The sequence below is a fragment of the Myxocyprinus asiaticus genome, chromosome 18, assembly GCF_019703515.2.
Source record: "Myxocyprinus asiaticus isolate MX2 ecotype Aquarium Trade chromosome 18, UBuf_Myxa_2, whole genome shotgun sequence".
Classification (NCBI taxonomy): domain Eukaryota; kingdom Metazoa; phylum Chordata; class Actinopteri; order Cypriniformes; family Catostomidae; genus Myxocyprinus; species Myxocyprinus asiaticus.
This window is the reverse complement of record NC_059361.1, coordinates 42,679,279-42,699,852: the sequence shown is the minus strand read 5'-3', so window position 1 is coordinate 42,699,852 and position 20,574 is coordinate 42,679,279. Positions and strand designations below refer to the sequence as shown.

General features: G+C 41.9%; 1 protein-coding gene across 2 annotated transcripts in view; it reads left to right on the top strand.

Annotated features, from left to right (window-relative positions):
* The window catches only part of LOC127456309 (spondin-1-like), a 286,387-nt gene that overhangs the window by 64,001 nt on the left and 201,812 nt on the right, over positions 1–20,574 (top strand). For both annotated transcript variants that reach the window (XR_007899817.1, XM_051724739.1), the window contains exons 4-5: positions 13,230–13,303; positions 19,341–19,463. Coding sequence is in view for 1 of the 2 variants with exons in the window: in XM_051724739.1 (XP_051580699.1) it covers positions 13,230–13,303; positions 19,341–19,463 (197 nt within the window). In the remaining variant the exon portion in view is untranslated. The remainder of the gene's footprint in view (positions 1–13,229; positions 13,304–19,340; positions 19,464–20,574) is intronic.

Here is a 20,574-nt window from a genome sequence, read left to right as displayed (position 1 = left end):
AACAAACTTATTGACTATTTATACACAGACACTAATTGCAATTTAAAAAGCCACAAGTGTGGAAAATTAACCTTTAATTGCCATTTAAACCTGTGTGTGTCACTTTGTGTGTCTGTAACAAGGCCAAACATTCATGCCATTTGGGTGAATTCTGTTATTATTATGATTTAAAAAGGAGCCAAAAAACTATGTGATAATAAATGGCTTCATATGATCACTATCCTTAAATAAAAGACGTGATCAGATATGATCATAAAAGATACGATCAGTAATATTTTCAAAATCAATGCCAACATTTCAACATTTCTGCCAGGGTATGCAAACTTTTGAGCACAACTGTAAATAATGTAGGCTATTTTAATTTGTATTTATTTTTTTAAGCCATCTGCAGTCTTTGGGATTTAATTACCATCGAAGTTCAAGAATGTATATTATTAATTATGAGCATAAAATCAATGGTAAGAAGAGTTATCTAGAATTATTTCAGATTTGATTGGCTTGCATTTGCATTTTGATACAGTTTGAGAAATAAAGCTTAGACACTGTTTTCTGCACGAGTGATGCAAGTAAAGGGCACTGTTAAATAAATCTGCATCTGTATCTTTACATGCACATATTTTAGCACTTGAAATCCAAATGAATCACTAAACCCAACATCTGAAGCCTATATTTTTATTTTCCTTCCGTAAAAAGGAACTGAATGAGTTAACTAGATAGGTAATACAAGTTTTAAACCATAACAGGCCTATATACAGTGCTGGGAAGATTTCTTCAGAATTGCAATCCGGTACTGATTACAAATTATATGAATAAAATTGCAATCAGTAACGTAATCTCTTGGATTATATTTTTTTAGGTAATCTAATCTGATTATTTTTGTATTACTTTTGGATTACCTCTACTGTTTTTTATTTGATGTCACATGCGTTTACTGTAAATAGGATAATCTATACATATTTTGACAATGTTGCTTAAATTAATTTAGGAAACCATACTTAATAAATCAAAATATGAGAACTGATATGATTTTTTTGTGTTCTAATTGCTATTTTTGGCAAAGATGGCATAACAAGATAACTCCACACAGAAGGCACATAAGAAAAAATCTGATAGGTATCTGATTTATTTACATACGAAAGTGGCCTTGATCAGATTTGAAAATGTCAGATTCACATATGAGTGAATAATTCCGATTTGAATTTGAATCAGTTCAATATGTCCATTGTACAAAGGTGCCTGGGTTTGTTCCTGGCAGGCAGTAGATACGCCCCCCCCCCCCCCCCTCCCTAATCCTAACCATATGGAGCCTGTAAAATGAGTACCCTGCCAGGAACATCCTGAGGTACCTTTCTCCCATCGCATGTGAACATAGCCTTAACCCTATCACACTTGAGTTTTTCCTGTACAGATGTATACCCCAGAGTGAGTTCTTTAATGCACGCTGTAATAAAAAAAAGATCTCACTTTATACTTTACAACGGATGCATTAGAGGACAGATTATACCCCGCCATATTGTTTACATTACAATGCAGCATGGGATTATGAGTTCTTCAAACATAGAAGTCTCTTAAAACCTAGCCCTTGCACTTTTTTACACTGGAAGTTTGAGTGACAGATGGAATGGGAGAAGACTCAAGTGGACTAACTAGTATATACATTCTTTATTTGACATCAGAAAACATGCCCACATAACAGCTTTAAACTTTTATGTAGTGATTGTTTGAATTTTTGTAACATAAAAAATAAAAATATTGTGATGTAATATTGTTGAAAAGACTGTTTGAGCTGCTGGTTCATTATGACAACTGCTTCAGTATTTCTTTTGCTGGTAAACAGCTGCATGAATGCAGATCACACCAGTTTGATCGTACGCCTCTGAGCCCAGCATTGTGTAATCACAAAGGTTTGATCGTTCGTCCAAAAGGGTTAATGCCAGCAGTGCATTGTCTATACAGCTGGAGTTGCACTCACTGGAGGTGGTATTTCAAGCTTGAATTGATTGGGTTGGAAAATTAGCTAATATTAACAATAAAATTAACTATCACGGTGATGTAATTAATTGCATTTTTTTTTTTTTTTTTTTTTTAGCATTGTTTCATATAAAATTAACTGATTTAATGCATTAAATTGACAGACTTAGAAAAAAGTATTCATGTCTTTGAAGTCAAAGAGTGATGTTAAGGGGCTCTTTACACATGATTGTGAGCCTATGAAGTATCATAAGTGTTATTTCTTTCCAATGGAAATTTAGCTGATTATTTATTGGACATGACTTTCAATCATTGTATTTTTGTTCTGCCTGTTTTTTGGGGGGATTTTTTGTCTTTATTTGAAGATTTAGCGAGTTCTTAAATGTGCAGGGATTTGTAACAAATGGCCAATAACAAACACTGGTGTATGTGACTGACAGCACTGCTGTCGAAAGCAGAGTGCTTATGGGTCGCAAAACTGACACGGGTATTTCCAATCTGTCATAACCAGGACTGGAAATAAGGGCATAGGCTGGGGGACGGAGTGCGGGGAATGAATTTAGAAGATTTAAAACTTTATGAGATACAGTTAAAACTGGTTAATTTTTTTTAAGGGAAATTAATTGGATTTCTGCGTGCTTCTAGTCAATAGCATAAGAAAGCTTGTTGACTTCCGTGAAAGCAGCTGGAATATATGCAACCAACTGAAATGCTTCTCTATCAGTGCTTGTCCACAATAACAATGTATAGGCCTATAAATGTTATGTTGTTATAGATTTTAGATGTATTTCTATTTGAATAGACTCTGGTTATCTGAAAGTGCCCCAGAATGATGAAAATGAATAAATACATAAATAAATGTACCCTGACTCCCCAACTAGGGTCCCCCCACTGAATCTCAGCCACTTCCACCACTGGTCATAACACATTTATTTTAGATTTCATAATCCATTTTCTTTTTTTCCTAATGGCATTTTTATTTGTTGCAAAATATTTCTGAGCTTGATCAATTATTTTCGTTGAAGTTAAGCATTAACTTTGAATAGTAGATTGAGAAGCAGTTTTAGGGAGTAACAATGCAGACACCAAAACACAAAAAAATCTGTGCTTCCCCACAAGGCACCAGTCACCACTGGTTTGGATTAAACGTGAGTAAGCATTTCTGTTTTTGGCCCATTTCTCAGTCCATTGAGCTTGACTGAAAACGTCTTGGTTACTGATGTAACCTCTGTTCCCTGATGAATGGAACGAGTCGTTGTGTCGATATAGTGACACTAGGGGTTCGATCTTGAGAGCCCCAATCACCTTTGCTTAAAATAGAAAAGGCCAATGAGAACTGGCGAGTGGAATTTGCATGCCACTCTCCGCCCCGGACATATGGGTATAAAAGGAGATGGCATGCACCACTCACACAGATTTATGCTGAGGAGCCGATAGAGGGTCCCAGCCATGTCAGCAGCCGGTTCAGCGCCGCGGCAGGAGGGACACAACGTCTCGTTCCCTCCATCGGGAAACAGAGGTTACATTAGTAACCAAGACGTTCCCTGTCTGTCACTCACTTGACGGTGTGTCGATGTAGTAACACTAGGGATTCCTATAGGAAATGCTGCAGGCGCTGAACCGTGTCACAAGGTATAGAAGAGTGGACAGGGGCAAGCTGCTGCATGCCTTGCAGTGAGCGCTCAACCACGTCGTGACCTTCCAGCGAGTTAGGTAAGGTGTCTCCCTAGTCCTGTTAAGGGGGGAGGAGGCACTTACCCAAGGAAGCTACCAGCGGAGCCTTACCTGATTGCTGTTAAGCAAACTCCGCCAAGCACTTTCTAGAATAGCACTGGGAAGTGCTCTTCCCTCTCCAGGAGGGAGGGCACTACGGAGACCACATCCTACCGGAGGGAGGTTAACATGTGGAGAATACCTCACATGGACTTACCAACAGGGAAGTTCACATATGGAATGATACCACAGGAGGACCCTATCTAAAGAGAGGGTACGCAGCAACAGTGGCTGAGGCAGAGAAAGCTCTGGCGAGGGGAAACACAGGGTTCACCTACAGGGAAACCGAACAGTGGAAACTCATCATACAGGATTACCAAGGGGAATCACCATGTATGGAGCACTGAGCCCGAGCACACGGGGTCATCTGAAAAGGGGTATACCACGAGTACTGGGCCTGGTGCCATAACTCCTCCACCGAGTTCGTCATCGAATAGTGCTTAAGAATTAAAGAGGTGTCCGGGGTTCACCGGATACGGGGAACTGTTGTGGACAAAAGGCGCACATTATCACCTTGACAAGGCTGGGACTTCCTCCTCTGAATGGAGCGCTTGCAGGTTCACCACCTGGTCCCGAAAAGGAGTGGTGGGAACTTTGGCCATGGGGTCTCAAGATCACATGAGAGTGTGCCGGCCCGAACTCCAGGCATTCGCTGGTAACAGAGAACGCCTGCAGGTTCCCCACCCTCTTGATGGAAGTGTGCGCCACCAGGAGAGCTGTCTTCAGAGACAGAGTGCTGAGCTCAGCCTGCTCCAGGGGCTCAAAGGGGGCTCTCTGTAGGGCAGTTAGGACCACAGAGAGATCCCAAGAGGGAATCAGGCGCGGTCTAGGAGGATTCAACCTCCTTGCGCCCTTGAGGAACCTGTTGATCAGGTTGCACTGTCGTGAGGGTCTCCCGTCCAGTGTATCATGGTAAGCTGCTATGGCAGCCATGTACACTTTCAGGGTAGAGGGAGACAGTTGTCTCTCCAGCCCTTCCTGAAGGAAGGACAGCACAGACCCGATGGCGCATCTCTGTGGGTCTTCTCCACAGGAAGAACACCAGTTCATGAAGAGATGCCACTTCAAGGCATATAGCTGCCTCATAGAGGGGGCTCTGGCCTGAGTGATTGTGTTTACCACTGCTGGTGGAAGACACGCTAGGTCTTCTGCGTCCCATCCAAAAGCCAGACGTGGAGATTTCAGAGGTCCGGCCGCGGGTGCTGGAGCGTTCCCTGCCCCTGAGTGAGAAGGTTCTGCCTCAGGGGAATGCGCCAGGGAGGTGCTACTGCCAGGAGCATCGGATCCAAGAACCAAATCCGGTTGGGCCAGTATAGCGCAACGAACAGGACTTGCTGCTCGTCCTCCCTGATTTTGCACAGAGTCTGTGCAATAAGGCTCACAGGAGGAAACGCATACTTGCGTATCCCCCGAGACAGCTGTGCACCAAGGCATCCGTGCCGAGGGGGGCCTCGGACAGGGAGTACCAAAGGGGGCAGTGAGAGGACACTTTGGAGGTGAACAGGTCTACCTGCATCTCCCCGAATCTCTCACAAATCAGCTGGACTGCGTGGGGGTGGAGTATCCGCTCCCCGCGGAGCGTTCCTGCCATGAGAGCGCATCTGCTACATGGTTGAGGATGCCCAGGAGGTGAGTGGCTTGCTGAGACTTCAACGTCTGCTGACTCCAAAGGAGGTGGCGGACGAGTTGTGACATGTGACGTGAGCATACACTGCCTTGGCGGTTTATGTACGCTACAGTCACTGTGTTGTCGTTCCGGACCACAACATGCTTGCTCTGAATCAAAGACCGAAGCCTCCTCAGGGCCAGCAATACTGCCAGCAACTCTAAGCAGTTGATGTACCACTGGGTGCCTGCCCGTTGCACACGGTGCCCCAGCCTGAGTTCGAGGCGTCTGTCGTGACCACAACGCGTCTTGAGACCTGCTCTAGGAGAACACCTGCCCGTAGAAATGCCAGGTCCGACCTAGACCTGAAAGTGTGACGGCACTGTGGCGTGAAATTGTTTCATTGGCGCCGCTACCTTCTGTCTGAAGGTCTTCAGGCAGGCAGCACTGACTGAGCACGTTCAGTCGTAAGACATGCCTTGAGAGTGACTAAGTCCAACTCCATACTGAGAAAAGAGATGCTCTGCACAGGGGAGAGCTTGCTCTTCTTCCAGTTGACCTGAAGCTTGAGTCGAGGTGCTGAAGCACAAGGTCCCTGTGTGCACACAGTAGATCTCGCGAGTGAGCTAGGATTAGCCAGTCATCGAGATAATAGAGAATGCGTATTCCCTTCTCCCTCAGCGGGGCCAGGGCAGCCTCTGCGACCTTGGTAAAGACATGAGGGGACAGGGACAGACTGAAGGGGAGGACCTTGTACTGTTATGCTTGTCCCTCAAAGGCAAACCAAAGAAATGGTCTGTGTCGAGGAAGAATCGATATGTGAAAGGATGCGTCCTTCAAGTCATTGGCCGCGAACCAATCCTGATGTCGTACTGATGCCAGGATGCGCTTCTGTGTTAACATCCTTAACGGAAGCCTGTGTAAGGCTTTGTTCAAGGCACGCAGATCCGGATCCAAGACCCTTCCCCTCTCTTGGGCACAATAAAATAAGGGCTGTAAAAGCCCTTGCTCAGCTCGGCTACAGGGACGGGCTCTATTGCCCGGAGGATGGAGGCACCCTCGCCCCGCACCGTAGTGGAGAGGAAGCCACTGAACCTGGGTGGGTGTCTGACGAACTGGATCACGTAGCCGAGGTGAATTGTCCTGATGAGCCACTGTGAGGGGATTGAGAGCACTAACCAGGCCTCCAGCCTCCGCGACAATGGCACCAAGGGGACGACTGGACTTACCATGCCCGGGCAGGGTGGTTCGTGGCAAGGCAGAGCAGGTGCCCTACCTGGAAGACAGCCCATGGGGGATGTGCTGCTCCGCAAGTCCGCAACAGTGGCTGGTGACTGAGGCAGGCGAGCGAGCGACCCCAGAGACCATTACACTTACCTGTTCGCTGGCTGTCTCTCGATGGAGAACGAGGGACTGGTCAGGAGTAGTTGCCTTATCCCTGGGCTGCCCATGTCAGGACTGCCTCAAAGCCCGTCTGGGGTTCTTGGGGTCTGGCTGACCGGCAGGTGGAGCCGACTTCCCGCGGGAGGATGTTTTTGTCTGAGGCCGGCTTACGGGCTCCGATGGTGCGGGAGCCAGGGCCGGCACCACAGGGGAACGGCTCTGGTGAGAAGCAGATGGGGAATGGGACATCGGAGGCCTGAAGGCGGCCAAGTCGCACCGCAGCAGGATGAGCTTAATCGCCTCAGTCTGCTTCCTCACTGTCGAGAACTAATGGGCAAAATCCTCGATGGTGTTGCCAAAAAGCCCCCCTTGGGAGATGGGTGCATCGAGAAAGTAGACTTTCTCGGCGTCACGCATCTCTGCAAGGTTGAGCCACAGGTACCACTCTTGGACCAAAACAGTGGACATCGTCCGGCCCAGGGCGCAGTCGTTGCACGCAAGGCAAGGTCGGTCACAGTGCAGAGTTCCTGCATCAGCCCTGGGTCGGTCCTACCCTTGAGCAGATCTTTCAGCGCCTTGGCCTGGTGGACCTGCAGGATGGCCACGGCATGCAGGGTGGAAGCGGCCTGACCCGTGGCCTTGTAAGCCTTCGTCATTAAAGAGGAAGAGAACTTACAGGCCCTGGAAGGGTGTCAGTTTGGAGAGGAAGGCCTTTTTGTTTTACTCTAACATTTTTCCAGGCTGTTTAAAGACTTCCATGGCTGCCACAAGTATCTCAGAGGTCACCAATGTAAACAGTCTGTAATCCTGTTTGGATCCAGGAGCTTAAACTATGTTCATGGTCACTCATCCAATTTTAATTACGACCGGCTGACCATAGTCTTTCTCTGTTACATTCTCTACCTTATTGATAAGTTCGCCTGGCTTAGTTGAACAAAGAATGCTGCTAGATCCATGGTCCGGTGAATTGTACTAGATGAGGCCGGGTATGCCACTGGGTTCGATGAAGGAGTTGAGACCTCGGTGGTTAGTTGAAAAAAGCCGCTGGATCGGCTTGTGGCGAAGTCTTCTGTAATGATGAAAACATCTCTGTATTCCTGGATTGGTGAACCAAGTCCATCTACGTTTGTTCCTTCTTCTTCAAAGTAGTGTCAGAAAATGAACTGTTTTATTATTATTATTTATTATTTATTTATTTTAAGTGGCATTATTTACCCAATATTATTGATTTTCAGAGGCATTTTTTTTTACCTTATTTTTTCTAACCATATCAAAGTACTCTGCATGTCGCCCATTTATTTCAATTTTTTCAAGTGAATCAAATAATTCAAATAAATTGTCTATCAGAACCATAAAATCAAATTAACATTGAATTCAAAAGTAGCTGCAAATAATGCAATTATTTGCAAAATCTGGATACACCACCAAATATGCTGTATTTAAATATGATCAGGCCTAGGCCTTTGATAGAACAATATTAAATAAGGGAGTTGTTGTCACACTTTTCTTAGGGTAGGTTTATTTTTGAATTTGGTGTAGTTAAAATCGTAGATAGCGAGATGTGGGACAGGCTTACTGTACACCGAAAGTGTATCAGAATGAAAAGAAAAGAATTTTTAAATGTAAGTCTATTCTATTTATTGTTTCCATATAACAAACATGCTTTGTATAATTTATACCATTATTTTTTCTTATTTTATTCTTATTCTTATTATTTATTTATTTATTTTGCATGGAAAACATTCACTCTGAAGTACACATAGGTCATGTAGGCTATTCATTTCATTTAATGTCGTGAATCCCGCCTTTGTTGTTCCTCCCGCTCACCACCAGAGGGCTTAATCACCTGGGGATTGACTTTAACTCTCTGGACTCCATTTCCCATAATCCCCGTACCTGTCACTGATTACCTGCTCAGCTATTTCTCATTTACTCAGCTTTTTAAGTCTCACTCTCACTCTCTATCATTGCAAAGTCTTGTTTTGCCCTGGCTGACATTTCTAAGCATTCTCTGAGGTTTTGCATTATCTGTGTATGATCCTGGACTGTTTACCCTGTTTTGACCCATTGCTGCCTGCCTACTACTACTGCCTTGTTTACCTGGAAATAACCTGTGATTGTCTGCCACCTGCCCTGACCTCTTGCCTGTTTATTTTCTACCACTCTGGATTGCCTTTGTTATTACTGTTGCTGGTGATTGACGCTGCCTGTCTGTATTACGACGTTTATCATTATTAAAGCTGCACATGGATCTCATCTCCGATGACTCATCATTACAGAAGACTTCGCCACAAGCTGATCCAGCGGCTTTTTTCAACTAACCACCGAGGTCTCAACTCCTTCATCGAACCCAGTGGCATACCCGGCCTCATCTAGTACAATTCACCGGACCATGGATCTAGCAGCATTCTTTGTTCAACTAAGCCAGGCGAACTTATCAATAAGGTAGTACTCCCATTTATTTTCCACCGTTGCCGCCCACACTGGTTTTGATGCTGCTGCTCTGAAATCCATATACCTGATCGGACTCACAGCACGGCAGTGGAGGGAATTGCCAGACTCCGCAGACTAAACATGGGAGGTATATGTGAGGCTAGTACTCAACAAACTCGCCACAGAGGATCCTCCTCTCACAATCCCGGTTCCAACTTCCGAGTCAGCCACATCTGAATCTGCTCCATGCCATGGCACAGCCACGCCTCAGCCTGCTCCATGCCATGTCACAGCCAAACCTCAGTCTGCTCCAAGTCATGTCACAACAACGCCTCAGCCTGCTCCATACCATGTCACAGTCAAACATCAGCCTGCTCCATGCCATGTCACAGCCACGTCTGAGTCTGCTCCATGCCATGTCATAGCCATGCCTCAGCCTGCTCCATGCCATGTCACAGCCATGCCTCAGCTTGCTCCATGTCATGTCACAGCCTCATCTGAGTATGCTCCATGCCATGTCACAGCCACGCCTCAGCCTGCTCCATGTCATGTCACAGCCTCATCTGAGTATGCTCCATGCCATGTCACAGCCACGCCTCAGCCTGCTCCATGCCATGTCACAGCCAAACCTCAGCCTGCTCCAAGTCATGTCACAACAACGCCTCTGCCTGCTCCATACCATGTCACAGCCAAACCTCAGCCTGCTCCATGCCATGTCACGGCCACGTCTGAGTCTGCTCCATGCCATGTCACAGCCACGCCTCAGCCTGCTCCATGCCATGTCACAGCCAAGCCCCAGTCTGCTCCACATCATGTCACAGCCACATCTGAGTCTGCTCCACGTCATGTCACAGGCACATCTGAGTCTGCTCCACGTCATGTCACAGGCACATCTGAGTCTGCTCCACGTCATGTCACAGGCACATCTGAGTCTGCTCCACGTCATGTCACAGGCACATCTGAGTCTGCTCCACGTCATGTCACAGCCACATCTGAGTCTGCTCCATGTCATGTCACAGCCACGTCTGAGTCTTTTCCACACCCTGTCAAAGTCAAATTTCAGTCGGCTCAATGTTCACAACCACAGAGGTCGTATCTGAGAAATATGATTTGTGTTCACACGACAAAGCAATCAAAAGTTACAGCATTACAAAAATAATTTATCATAGTGTCTAAAAACGTCTCCATGTGTCCAAAAGCATCTCCAGACAAATAAAACATAATAATTGTAAATAAGAACTAATCACACATGCAAACACAACAATGAATAAAAGTTTGCATAGCATGCAGATGTGATTTTAGTAATGACATTTCACAGAATTAGTTCCTTTTTGTGCCATTTGAGTCATCTTTGAGTTTGTGTCATTTACTTGGCTCCATCTCCTGGTGGCCATATGTAACACTGTGCTTCATGTGGATTATCTAATGATCTATGCATCCGATTACCTTGTGAGTGGGCTTGTTTGAAATATTTTTGCCTCTTCTAAGTAATGGTATGTGATTTTATGTTCCGTTTATTTTTTGTGAAGTTATAAGCAAAAATGCAGCATATAATCAACATCAACATAATTGTCAAAGACATACACTTAGCTATTACTCACTATATTTTTGTCTGTGAGTAAAACAAATAACAACATATGACACATTTTGATGAGTTTGATGTTTTTACAGATTGCTACAATGCATTTTTATTGTTTTTTTAAACAAATTATCAAAACGGAACACTTCTGATTTGTCTGCAGATTTCAAAGCACTTGTTCAGTTTTGGTCATAATGCCTACATACATTGGAATGTAGAGCTGGTAAGCTTTCAAACAATACCTATTTTGTGTTGGTCAAGACTGTAGTTATTAATATTTTGACAACTTTTTTTTTCTTTTTTTTTTTTTTTCTCACAGGCACATCTGAGCTTAAAGGGTTAAATTATGCTGGTGAATATCATTGCTGTACTGGTCCACTAGTTGGACCTGTACCAAACCAGCTCTAAAACCAGCCTGAAAATTCATGCTGGTCTAATCTGGACTTTTCAGCAAGGCAGTTCTTTCTGTTGGTCTTTCAACCTTTTGTCCCACCTTCAAACTCATGTGCCAGTCTTACATCGACATAAAGTGTCATTTTAATTTAGAAAAATGATGACTTGTGGTCAAAGTTCCCTCTAATTTTTGTCCTTGCTGAGCAAAACCTATTTCTATTGGGTGGATACTTCAGCCACCACACAATAATAAAAATAAATAAATAAAAAAACAGATATAATTTAAAAATGAGTTGTTTTCTTTTTGTATGTTGTTGTTTAATGTGTGTTGTAGCACACGTACATCTCTGATGTCTGTTTTAAATATTTTCATCTGGAAAGCATCAAAATCAAATTAACATCTGCTACACATCTTAAAAATATCAGATTTACAAAATCATAAACGTCTTAACCTGTTATACTCTGGTGGATTTTTGGGCTGCCGCCTGCAATTTTAAACACTCAAATTTGAAAGCTCACCATTCACACATACTTTGGAAAAATGGCAAAAAATTGGTCTAATTTTTTATAGAACCTCCCAAATAAAAAGACTGTTTATTATTCTTAAATAATATTGTATGTGTTTATAATCTTATAAAAAAATCAAACATTGTAAACATGTAATTCTGGTTCTGTTCACTCTACCTCACTTTGAAAAGTCTCATTTTATTCCACTAGATGGCAGCAAGCACTAGAATTTTTTTTTCTCTATCACAGTTCATCACAATATACAGATCTGAAATGTAGGTGGCGCTCTAATGCAATTTAGCCTTTAAAGATGTGCTCGTCCATAGACATTCAGTCTAATTTTCAGTTCAAGTACCACCCTTGTTGTTTCATTGAATATCTCGGCCTCTGAGTGGACTAGAAGCTCAATCTAGGTGTTATTAGAAAGCCTTTGCAATGATATATATCATCAAAAGTTGAAAACATATTTTTCTGATGATTTGTTTTGCATGCTTTTCCTGCTGGATGGCATATTTTGTTCTAAACATCTGCCGCCGGCGGGTCCATATCTGCTGAATGTCTTATTGACATCTGGGACATACTTATTGACATATGTCTTATAGATGTTTTGCAGTTGAGCAAACAACGTAAAAAATACATCTTCCAGATGTAAACACACATAAAATAGATGTTTGTGTGATGTACGTGTACTATCAGGGTTGATTAATAGGCTAGTAACAACATAATAGACAGCGTAAGATCTACTACATTCCATTTACACTGCAGTTTAATCTAAGATCTGATATTTTTACATATACCTGATTTTTGTTGGACCTGTTTGCATTCACATATGACATAACTGACTGTGTTTACATTAATCACTCACGGGACAGGCATTATGAACATGAAACGTATTTGACCATTCATGCATGCAGCCGCATTACTGCTTATACCAAAAATGCTCGTGCCTCCCGGTAATGCGACTATTCACAAATTAAATGATGTGTATCTCCACTTTGTTTCCAATATTTAAGACGGCTTCAGCTCCATACCAAAAAACAAAATAAAAGATCTATGGACATTTGAATGGAACCCATTTGAAACACTGATAATTCATTTAGCTCTGATTCAAGAAACCCTTTAGGTTTTTCCACACACTCTGGAGTCTGCCATCTGTGCGGATATTTTTTCAATTTTTGCGGAAGGGGAGTAACATCAGAAGTTTAGAGGGAACATTTCAACATGCACAGCTTAGAGGAAACATTGCTTGTGATCCTTAGAATAGATTTATGCATTCTGTGATAGGTGTCCTTGGCACATAAATACAGTACATACTTCACATTTGCTGCCATTTAAATCCTGTGGCACAGCTGTCTTTAGTGCCATGCAGCCATTCAGATGGCACATGCCTCTTTTTGGAGATTACAAACACTGCAGGAGTTTCATGATTGCAGCCTGTTCAGAGTGCTGATTTCTGATAATAGCCCCTTTCACTGTTTCCTTCTCTATGTAACAGGGTATTTCATCTTCTCTTTCTCTTCTTTGCTCTTTTCTTCTCTTCTCTGAATGATTTTCCTTATTGTCTTCATCTCTCTTTTTCTGCAGGGCTAGCATTGTTCAGAGAAAGATCATCTCATTCCAGGATGAGGGCTCGCTTACAAAGCGGATGTGTGAGAAAGGTGAGTCTCTCTGCAAGCTAGATGTTCTGGCACATTACAAGCAGTTCTTCTCAGTGTATGTGTGATGGTGTTCTTCCTTTCTTCTCTCCTTCATCCATTTGCCTCCTCATATCCCTGTTCAAATCTAAGCCTAATCTAAGAAGTGATTGTTACAGCATCCCCTTCTGAGGGGGCCTGGGTAGCTCAGCAAGTAAAGACGCTGACTACCACACCTGGAGTCGCAAGTTCAAATCCAGGGCATGCTGAGTAACTCCAGTCAGGCTTCCTAAGCAAACAATTAGCCCAGTTCCTAGGGTGGGTAGAGTCACGTTGGGTTAACCTCCTCATGGTCGCCATAATGTGGTTCTCACTCTCGGTGGGGTGCGTGGTGAGTTGTGTGTGGATGCCGCAGAGAATAGCGTGATTCTCCACACGCGCAATGTCTCCACGGTAACACGATGTGCAGATTGACGGTCTCAGACGCGGAGGCAACTGAGATTCATCCTCTGCCACCTGGATTGAGGTGAGTCACTACGCCACCATGAGGACTTAGAGCGCATTGGAAAATCCCCCCCCCCCGCCCCCAAAAGCATCCCCTTCTGAAAAGACCAGCTTACACCAGCATAATTGTCCTTAGTCCTTCGTTTAATTAGTAGTTTTGTTGTTTAAGTATGATTTGTGGGGTATTAGCATCAAAAACATATGCTGGTAAACATCTATGCTGTTATTTTTTTTGTTCAAGCTGCTCTTTTCCATACATTGGAAGTTATCAAAGAGCAGCTTGGACATTCCCCCGAACATACAGTGGCAAGAAAAAGAATTTGAACCCTTTGGAATTAGCTGGTTTTCTGAATTAATTGGTCATAAAATGTGATCTCATCTTCATCAAAGTCACAAGTATAGACAAACGCAATGTGCTTAAGCTAACAACACACAAACAATTATAATATTTCATGTCTTTATTGAACACATCCCATTAAACATTCACAGTGCTGTGGAAAAATTAAATGAACCCTTGGATTTAATAATTGGTCGATCCTTCTTTGGCAAAATATCCTCAACCAAGCGATTCCGGTAACATTCAGAAGGAATTTTGGACCATTCTTCCTTACAGAACTGCTTCAGCTCAGCCATATTCTTATGATGTCTGGTGTGAATGGCTTTCTTGAGGTCATTTCAGAGCATCTCAATTGGGTTAAGGTCTGGGCTCTGACTGGGCCACTTCAAAAGGTGGATTTTCTTTTTTTGAAGCCATTCTGTAGTGGATTTACTTTGATGTTTTGGGTCATTGTCCTGCTGCATCACACAACTTCAACTGAGCTTCAGCTGGCACACAGCCACCCTGACATTATCCTGTAGGATATCTCGATGAACTCAATTTCAATTTTTCCCCTGATGATGGCAAGCGGTCCAGTCCCCGAAGCAGCAAAGCAGCCCCAAATCATGATGCTCCCTCCACCGTACTTCACCGTTGGGATGATGTTTTCATGTTGGCATGTAGTGCCCTTTTTACACCATACGTAGTGCTGAGTGTTCTTCCCATACAATTCAACCTTAGTTTCGTTAGTCCACAAAACATTTTTCCAGTAGTGTTTGTGGAGTGTCAAGGTGGCCTTTGGCAAACTTCAGGCACACAGCAATGATTCTGTTGGAAAACAGTGGCTTCTTTCATGCCCGTTTAGTGTTTTCCATATAGTAGACTCATGAGCAGAGATATTAACCAGTTCCAATGATTCCTTCAAGTCTTTAGCTGTCACTCTAGGGTTCTTTATTACCTCATTGATCATTCTGCGGTGTGCCCATTGAGTCATCTTGGCTGGATGGACACTTCTAGGGAGAGTAGCCTCAGTATGAAATCATCTCCATTTATATATTGCTAACTGTGGACAGATTAATATCTAAGCTCTTCGAGATAACTTTTTAACCCTTTCCAGCTTTTGGCAAAGCAACAATTCTTGATCGTAGGTCTTCTGAGATATCTTTTTTGCAAGACATGGTCCACGTCAGCAGATGCTTCTTGTGAATAGCAAACTCAAAATGTTTGAGTGCATTTAATCACTCAAGTAGCTCTAACCCACACCTCCAATCTCTATTCATTAATTGGATGCCAGGTTTGCCAACTCCTGATTCCAATTAGCTTTTATTTTACGTCTTTAGCCTAGGGGTTCACTTAATTTTTCCACAGCATGTGAATATTTAAGGGGATGTGTTCAATAAAGACATGCAATATTATAATTGTTTGTGTATTGTTAGCTTATCCTTATGAGTAGGGTCTAAATTTCCCTTCAGTGCCCCCTGGAGTGAGTTATTTTCGCATGTGACACTGCACAGCCGGTAGAGGGGGGCAGAGTGTAGACAAGTATTATTTTTATTTTATTTTAATTTTTGACATCTTGTCATAAAAAATAAAAATAAAAAATACTGTATATAATATAGTAAATGTGAACAAATGGGTTATTTCTGCTGTACTGTATTTGTTTTATTTATTTAGTTTTTATAGCTGTAAAAACAAACAAATAATATCAGCAGTCAGGTTTGCCTATATGCACTGTTTGACTTGTTAGACATTGTGTGTGTGTGTGTGTGTGTGTGTGTGTGTGTGTGTGTGTGTGTGACAAGCACAAATTTAAACAGACTTGGCTGCGTGTGTCGGATAATCGTGCTCAATCAGCATGTTTTCACCATGAGTATACGAGTTTTAAACTGTTATCGTGGTGCTTTTGTTATGTTTTGGCTGTCTTTTTCAGAAAACAAATGTATTATATGACTGAAAAGACTGTTTGAGTTGCTGTTTGTGTAAATGAAAACCGCATCTACACCTAATCAGCAGACGGGGCTGCGTGCATGGGATTTAGATGTGATGGCTGTGCATATATATCATGGTACTTTGGTAACAATTTGGCTGTTTGTTACATAAAATAAATATATTATGTGCTTGAAAAGTCTCTCTGAGTAGCTGTTTGTTTGACAAATGACAACCACTACTAATATATAAAAACTGCAGCATGCATTGGAGGAAGATTGCCTTTGATTTATTGGCTGTGCGTACAAGAGCTGTCATTTTTTTATCCTGGTACTTTGGTGACGATGTGGACTTATGTATATAAAATAAACTTACTCTGTGGTTTAAAAGACTGTATGAGTAACTGTTTGTGCGAATATAAATTACAGACGCTTGACCAGCGTCGGCACAAAAGTCGATTTGAATCTGGCAGATTGTAACGTAACTGGCCTTTGCAAAAACACATATGTGTGACGCTACTCTGCGGGGCCCAGTTATATGTGTGAAGGTACGTATGAAAGGGTTAAGCACATTATGCTTTGTCTATACTTGTGACTTTGATGAAGATGTTATTACAATTTATAACCAATTAATGCAGAAAACCAGCTAATTCCAAAGGTTTCACATATATATATATATTTTTTTTTTTTTTTTTTTTGCCACCGTAGCTCTCAAATCTCATTTGCACTTCCACTTTTGCATATTCAAACTTGGTGCTGTGTTATCACTTACCGGAATTTGAAAAACACTGCCCACGGTGTCCAAGTGTTGTCGGGCATATGTGGCTTTCCTCACACAAAGTTATTGTATGGCTTCAGAAGACTTATAATAAAGCACAACATTTGGGTTTCAGAAATAAAAATAAAAAAACATTCATTTTTTTCCATAGTGGGAATTGATTATTAACGATAGCTTATACACTTTAAAACACAGACCTTCCACCTTTTTGTCTCATTTTTTTAAATACTGTTTTGCTTCAAATCAAAGTTTGTAATGTTGTGATTCACTTCAGAGCTGGTTGGTTTAGTGCATGGCTTAGAACTATTAAAAAAAAATTGAAAACATTAACGTAAAAAAATTTCCCGAACCAAGATGCTAAAAAAATTGGGCGGGCACTGTTGCGCTCTAATGCAATGAATGCATTGAATGGACTACTTAAATGATGATTAGCCATTTATGGATTTTGACAGTCACTAGTCAATGCATGCTTTCGTTGTATAAAAAGAGCAGCTTAAACATTCTTCAAATGGTTTTGTTTTTGTGTTCCCTGGAAGAAAGACAAATTTGGAAGATATGAGGGTGAATACATAAGACATAATTTTTATTTGAGTGACTTATTTCATTAAATGCATATGGACATCACAAAAGTTACTTGACACTGTATAAAGCCTATGTAGTGACTGATCAAAGGCTATATGTTTTTGTGCAACCCAGTCTCATAAAATGAACATTACTATAGCCTAGCAAAATTTTTGCAAACTGACTTTTACTTGCAGAGTTTCCTGGTGAAATTAACACTAGAGGCACTACAACTGTGCGCTTTATTCACTTTCACATAAATTACGACTACAACGGCTGAGTATGACTATAAAAACTGCACTATTACTCACACACTGCTATGTTATGATATTGAAACACTTTTACTCTAACGTGTTATTTTAAAAATGATACGTTTTAACGCTTGTATTACAGACTCACCTACATTTACATATTTAATCCAATGTGATTAACTTCCGCGGTAGACTTTGGACTCGAAGACTGTGGTTCATGACCAGTCAAGCACACAAGTTGACACGTGAGCGAGAGTGTCGTTGAAGTGACACGAGATAACTTGGTTGCTTCAAAAAAATTTGCTTTTCATTTCTCATTTTGTTTTTGGACACTATCGGTTAGGTTTAGGTGATTGTTAAGGTTAAGTATTTTTGTTTTATGTCTACCTCTCATTTGATTTTAGATTACTATTGATTAGGTTTATGTTAAAATTTTAGGTTAGGGAAGTACGTTTTACTGATTAAAACCTCCATCTAATATTCACCTTAAATGTGCACTCAGTAATTTTTTCCTCATTAAAAAAGTTGAACTCCTAAAAACATGAATTGTAATTTTGTAATATATGTAGGAAATCATGACCACTCACATTAAAACAAAGACTCCATATATCAGTAACCTTATAAAAGCTGTTTTATTCTACATGGAGAGGGTCCGCACTTGGGGGCTGCCATTTTAGAATCGCGTGACCAGCCAAATACTACTCGCTTATTCTCAGTAACTGTCCTGTTATTTGACACTTTCACTCACTGATTAAATTAATCATGTCTGACTGTGAATATTGAATTTCTACAATGGCATCTGAAACTGAAAACTATTGATTTTAAATGATGCTGCATCCAAGCCACTTGCTTTGTGTCATCATCTTGACACAAAGACAAAAGTTATTGAGTGCACCTTTAAAAACGACACCATTTCACGCACTTTTGGCACCCCCTGCTGTGCATTTCACTAGGAAACATGTAATAAGGCACATAATTTTGTTTCACAAAAACGTTGCCACGGTCACATAATGTTCATGAGACCAGGCTGTTTTTGTGAGTCTGTGTGCAACATTTGTGGGGCAGTTTAAAGCTATTAATTCACAGTTGCATCTGGCAAACTCCTTAAACGTTAAATTATATTTTAAAAAAGGTAAATGGCTTATGGAACATCATTTACCATACTTTTATCAACAAGCAACTACTATTATATTTTGTATTGGTTATATTCACAAAGACTTTAAAAAAGTCTCATGATTTTTTTTTTTTACTGCATTTTTTAAACAATTAAACATTACACATTTTGCTTTTTACAGTATTATTGTAGTTATATTTCATGTAGCTCTTATGTGTTACTACTAACTGTTGTTCGGCTATTATTATTATTAGTCACCGTCTTTTCTGACCATTAGTGAAGATATGTTGTACTGGTTAAGCACCACATGTGTAATGTAGGTGGCACACACCTTTAATTTAAACGAACTGAGTGTTTGTTAAAATATGGCCCACTCACTGATATTTATGTAATTTCAAGTTAAATTCTATTTGAACGTGACTGAAAGTGGTGATGTCTGAGTGGGTGCTGTTTACTTTGTGATTAGTCTGTCCATTTCTGCCAGTTTGACCCATTCAGAATGACCTGCTGAACCGTTGTGAACATGATAGGTGACCATTAACCCACTGACAAGGTAATCAGCCAATCACAGAGATGCCTCTAATAATCCAGCGATCTTCTCCTGTCCTTCAGAGCCACTGTTTGGAGAGACGACAGACAAACCCCTGCTGGACTGCTGTGCCTGTGGAACGGCCAAATACAGAGTCACCTTCTATGGCAACTGGTCAGAGAAACTGCACCCGAAAGAGTACCCACGTAAGATCTTGTCAAAGACATTCAAAACTTTTTCAGATCTACTTAAAGCTGATGTGTGTAACTTCTTGATGATATAACACTTTTTCCTAACTCATCTTAATATGCTACTGTATATATAACTACTGTATAATAAGCCAGTTGTTGACTTCCTAAAGAGTGTAAACACTGACTATGTGGCACTATGAAAACATTGTTTGTTTGAGCAATCCAATATGTCACCTTTTGACTCAACAAATTACATGAGATTGAGCTACAATGCACTAGTAAGCATTTTGTTTAAAAGGTATGTTCCTAGTTCAAAACAAGTGAAGCTCTAGCAACAGCATTTGTTGCATAATGGCAAAATTTTTTTTGATTCATCCCTTGTTAAAAAAAAAAAAAAGACACTTACCATGGCAGTAAACAGCACCAATCCACAAAACATTCAAATACACAATAGCTGCATTTCCACTATCGGGCCAAATGAGGGCGTGCTAATGCATGCCAGGGCTAGTTGCGTTCTCACTGTCATTTCTGGGGCTTCATCATGCTGTCTCAGGGCTTTCTCGGGGCCAATGGCCTTTGGCCTGGCAATTACCCTTGGGCAAAACAAAGCCAACTGGGGAGTGAGGCTGGGTCAATATCAAATCCCAAAGCATGGACTCTACAAGACCCCTGAAGGTGTTCTGTTGTATCTGGCACCAAGTCATTAGCAGCAGATCCTTCAAGTCCTGTAAGTTGCGAGGTGGAGCCACCGTGGATCGGACGTGTTGGTCCAGCACATCCCACAGATACTCAGATTGAGATCTGGGGAATTTAGAGGCCAGACAAACACCTTGAATTCTTTATCATGTTCCTCAAACCATTCCCGAACACTGTGTGCAGTGTGGCAGGGCGCATTATCCTGCTGAAAGAGGCCACTGCCATCAGGGAATACCCTTGCCATGAAGGGGTGTACCTGGTCTCCAACGATGTTTAGGTAGATGGCACGTGCCAAACCGACGTCCACATGAATGGAACATTGCCCAGAGCATCACACTCCCTCCACCAGCTTGTTGTCTTCCCACAGTGCATCCTGGTGCCATCACTTCCCCAGGTAAACAGCGCACACGTACACGGCCATTCACGTGAT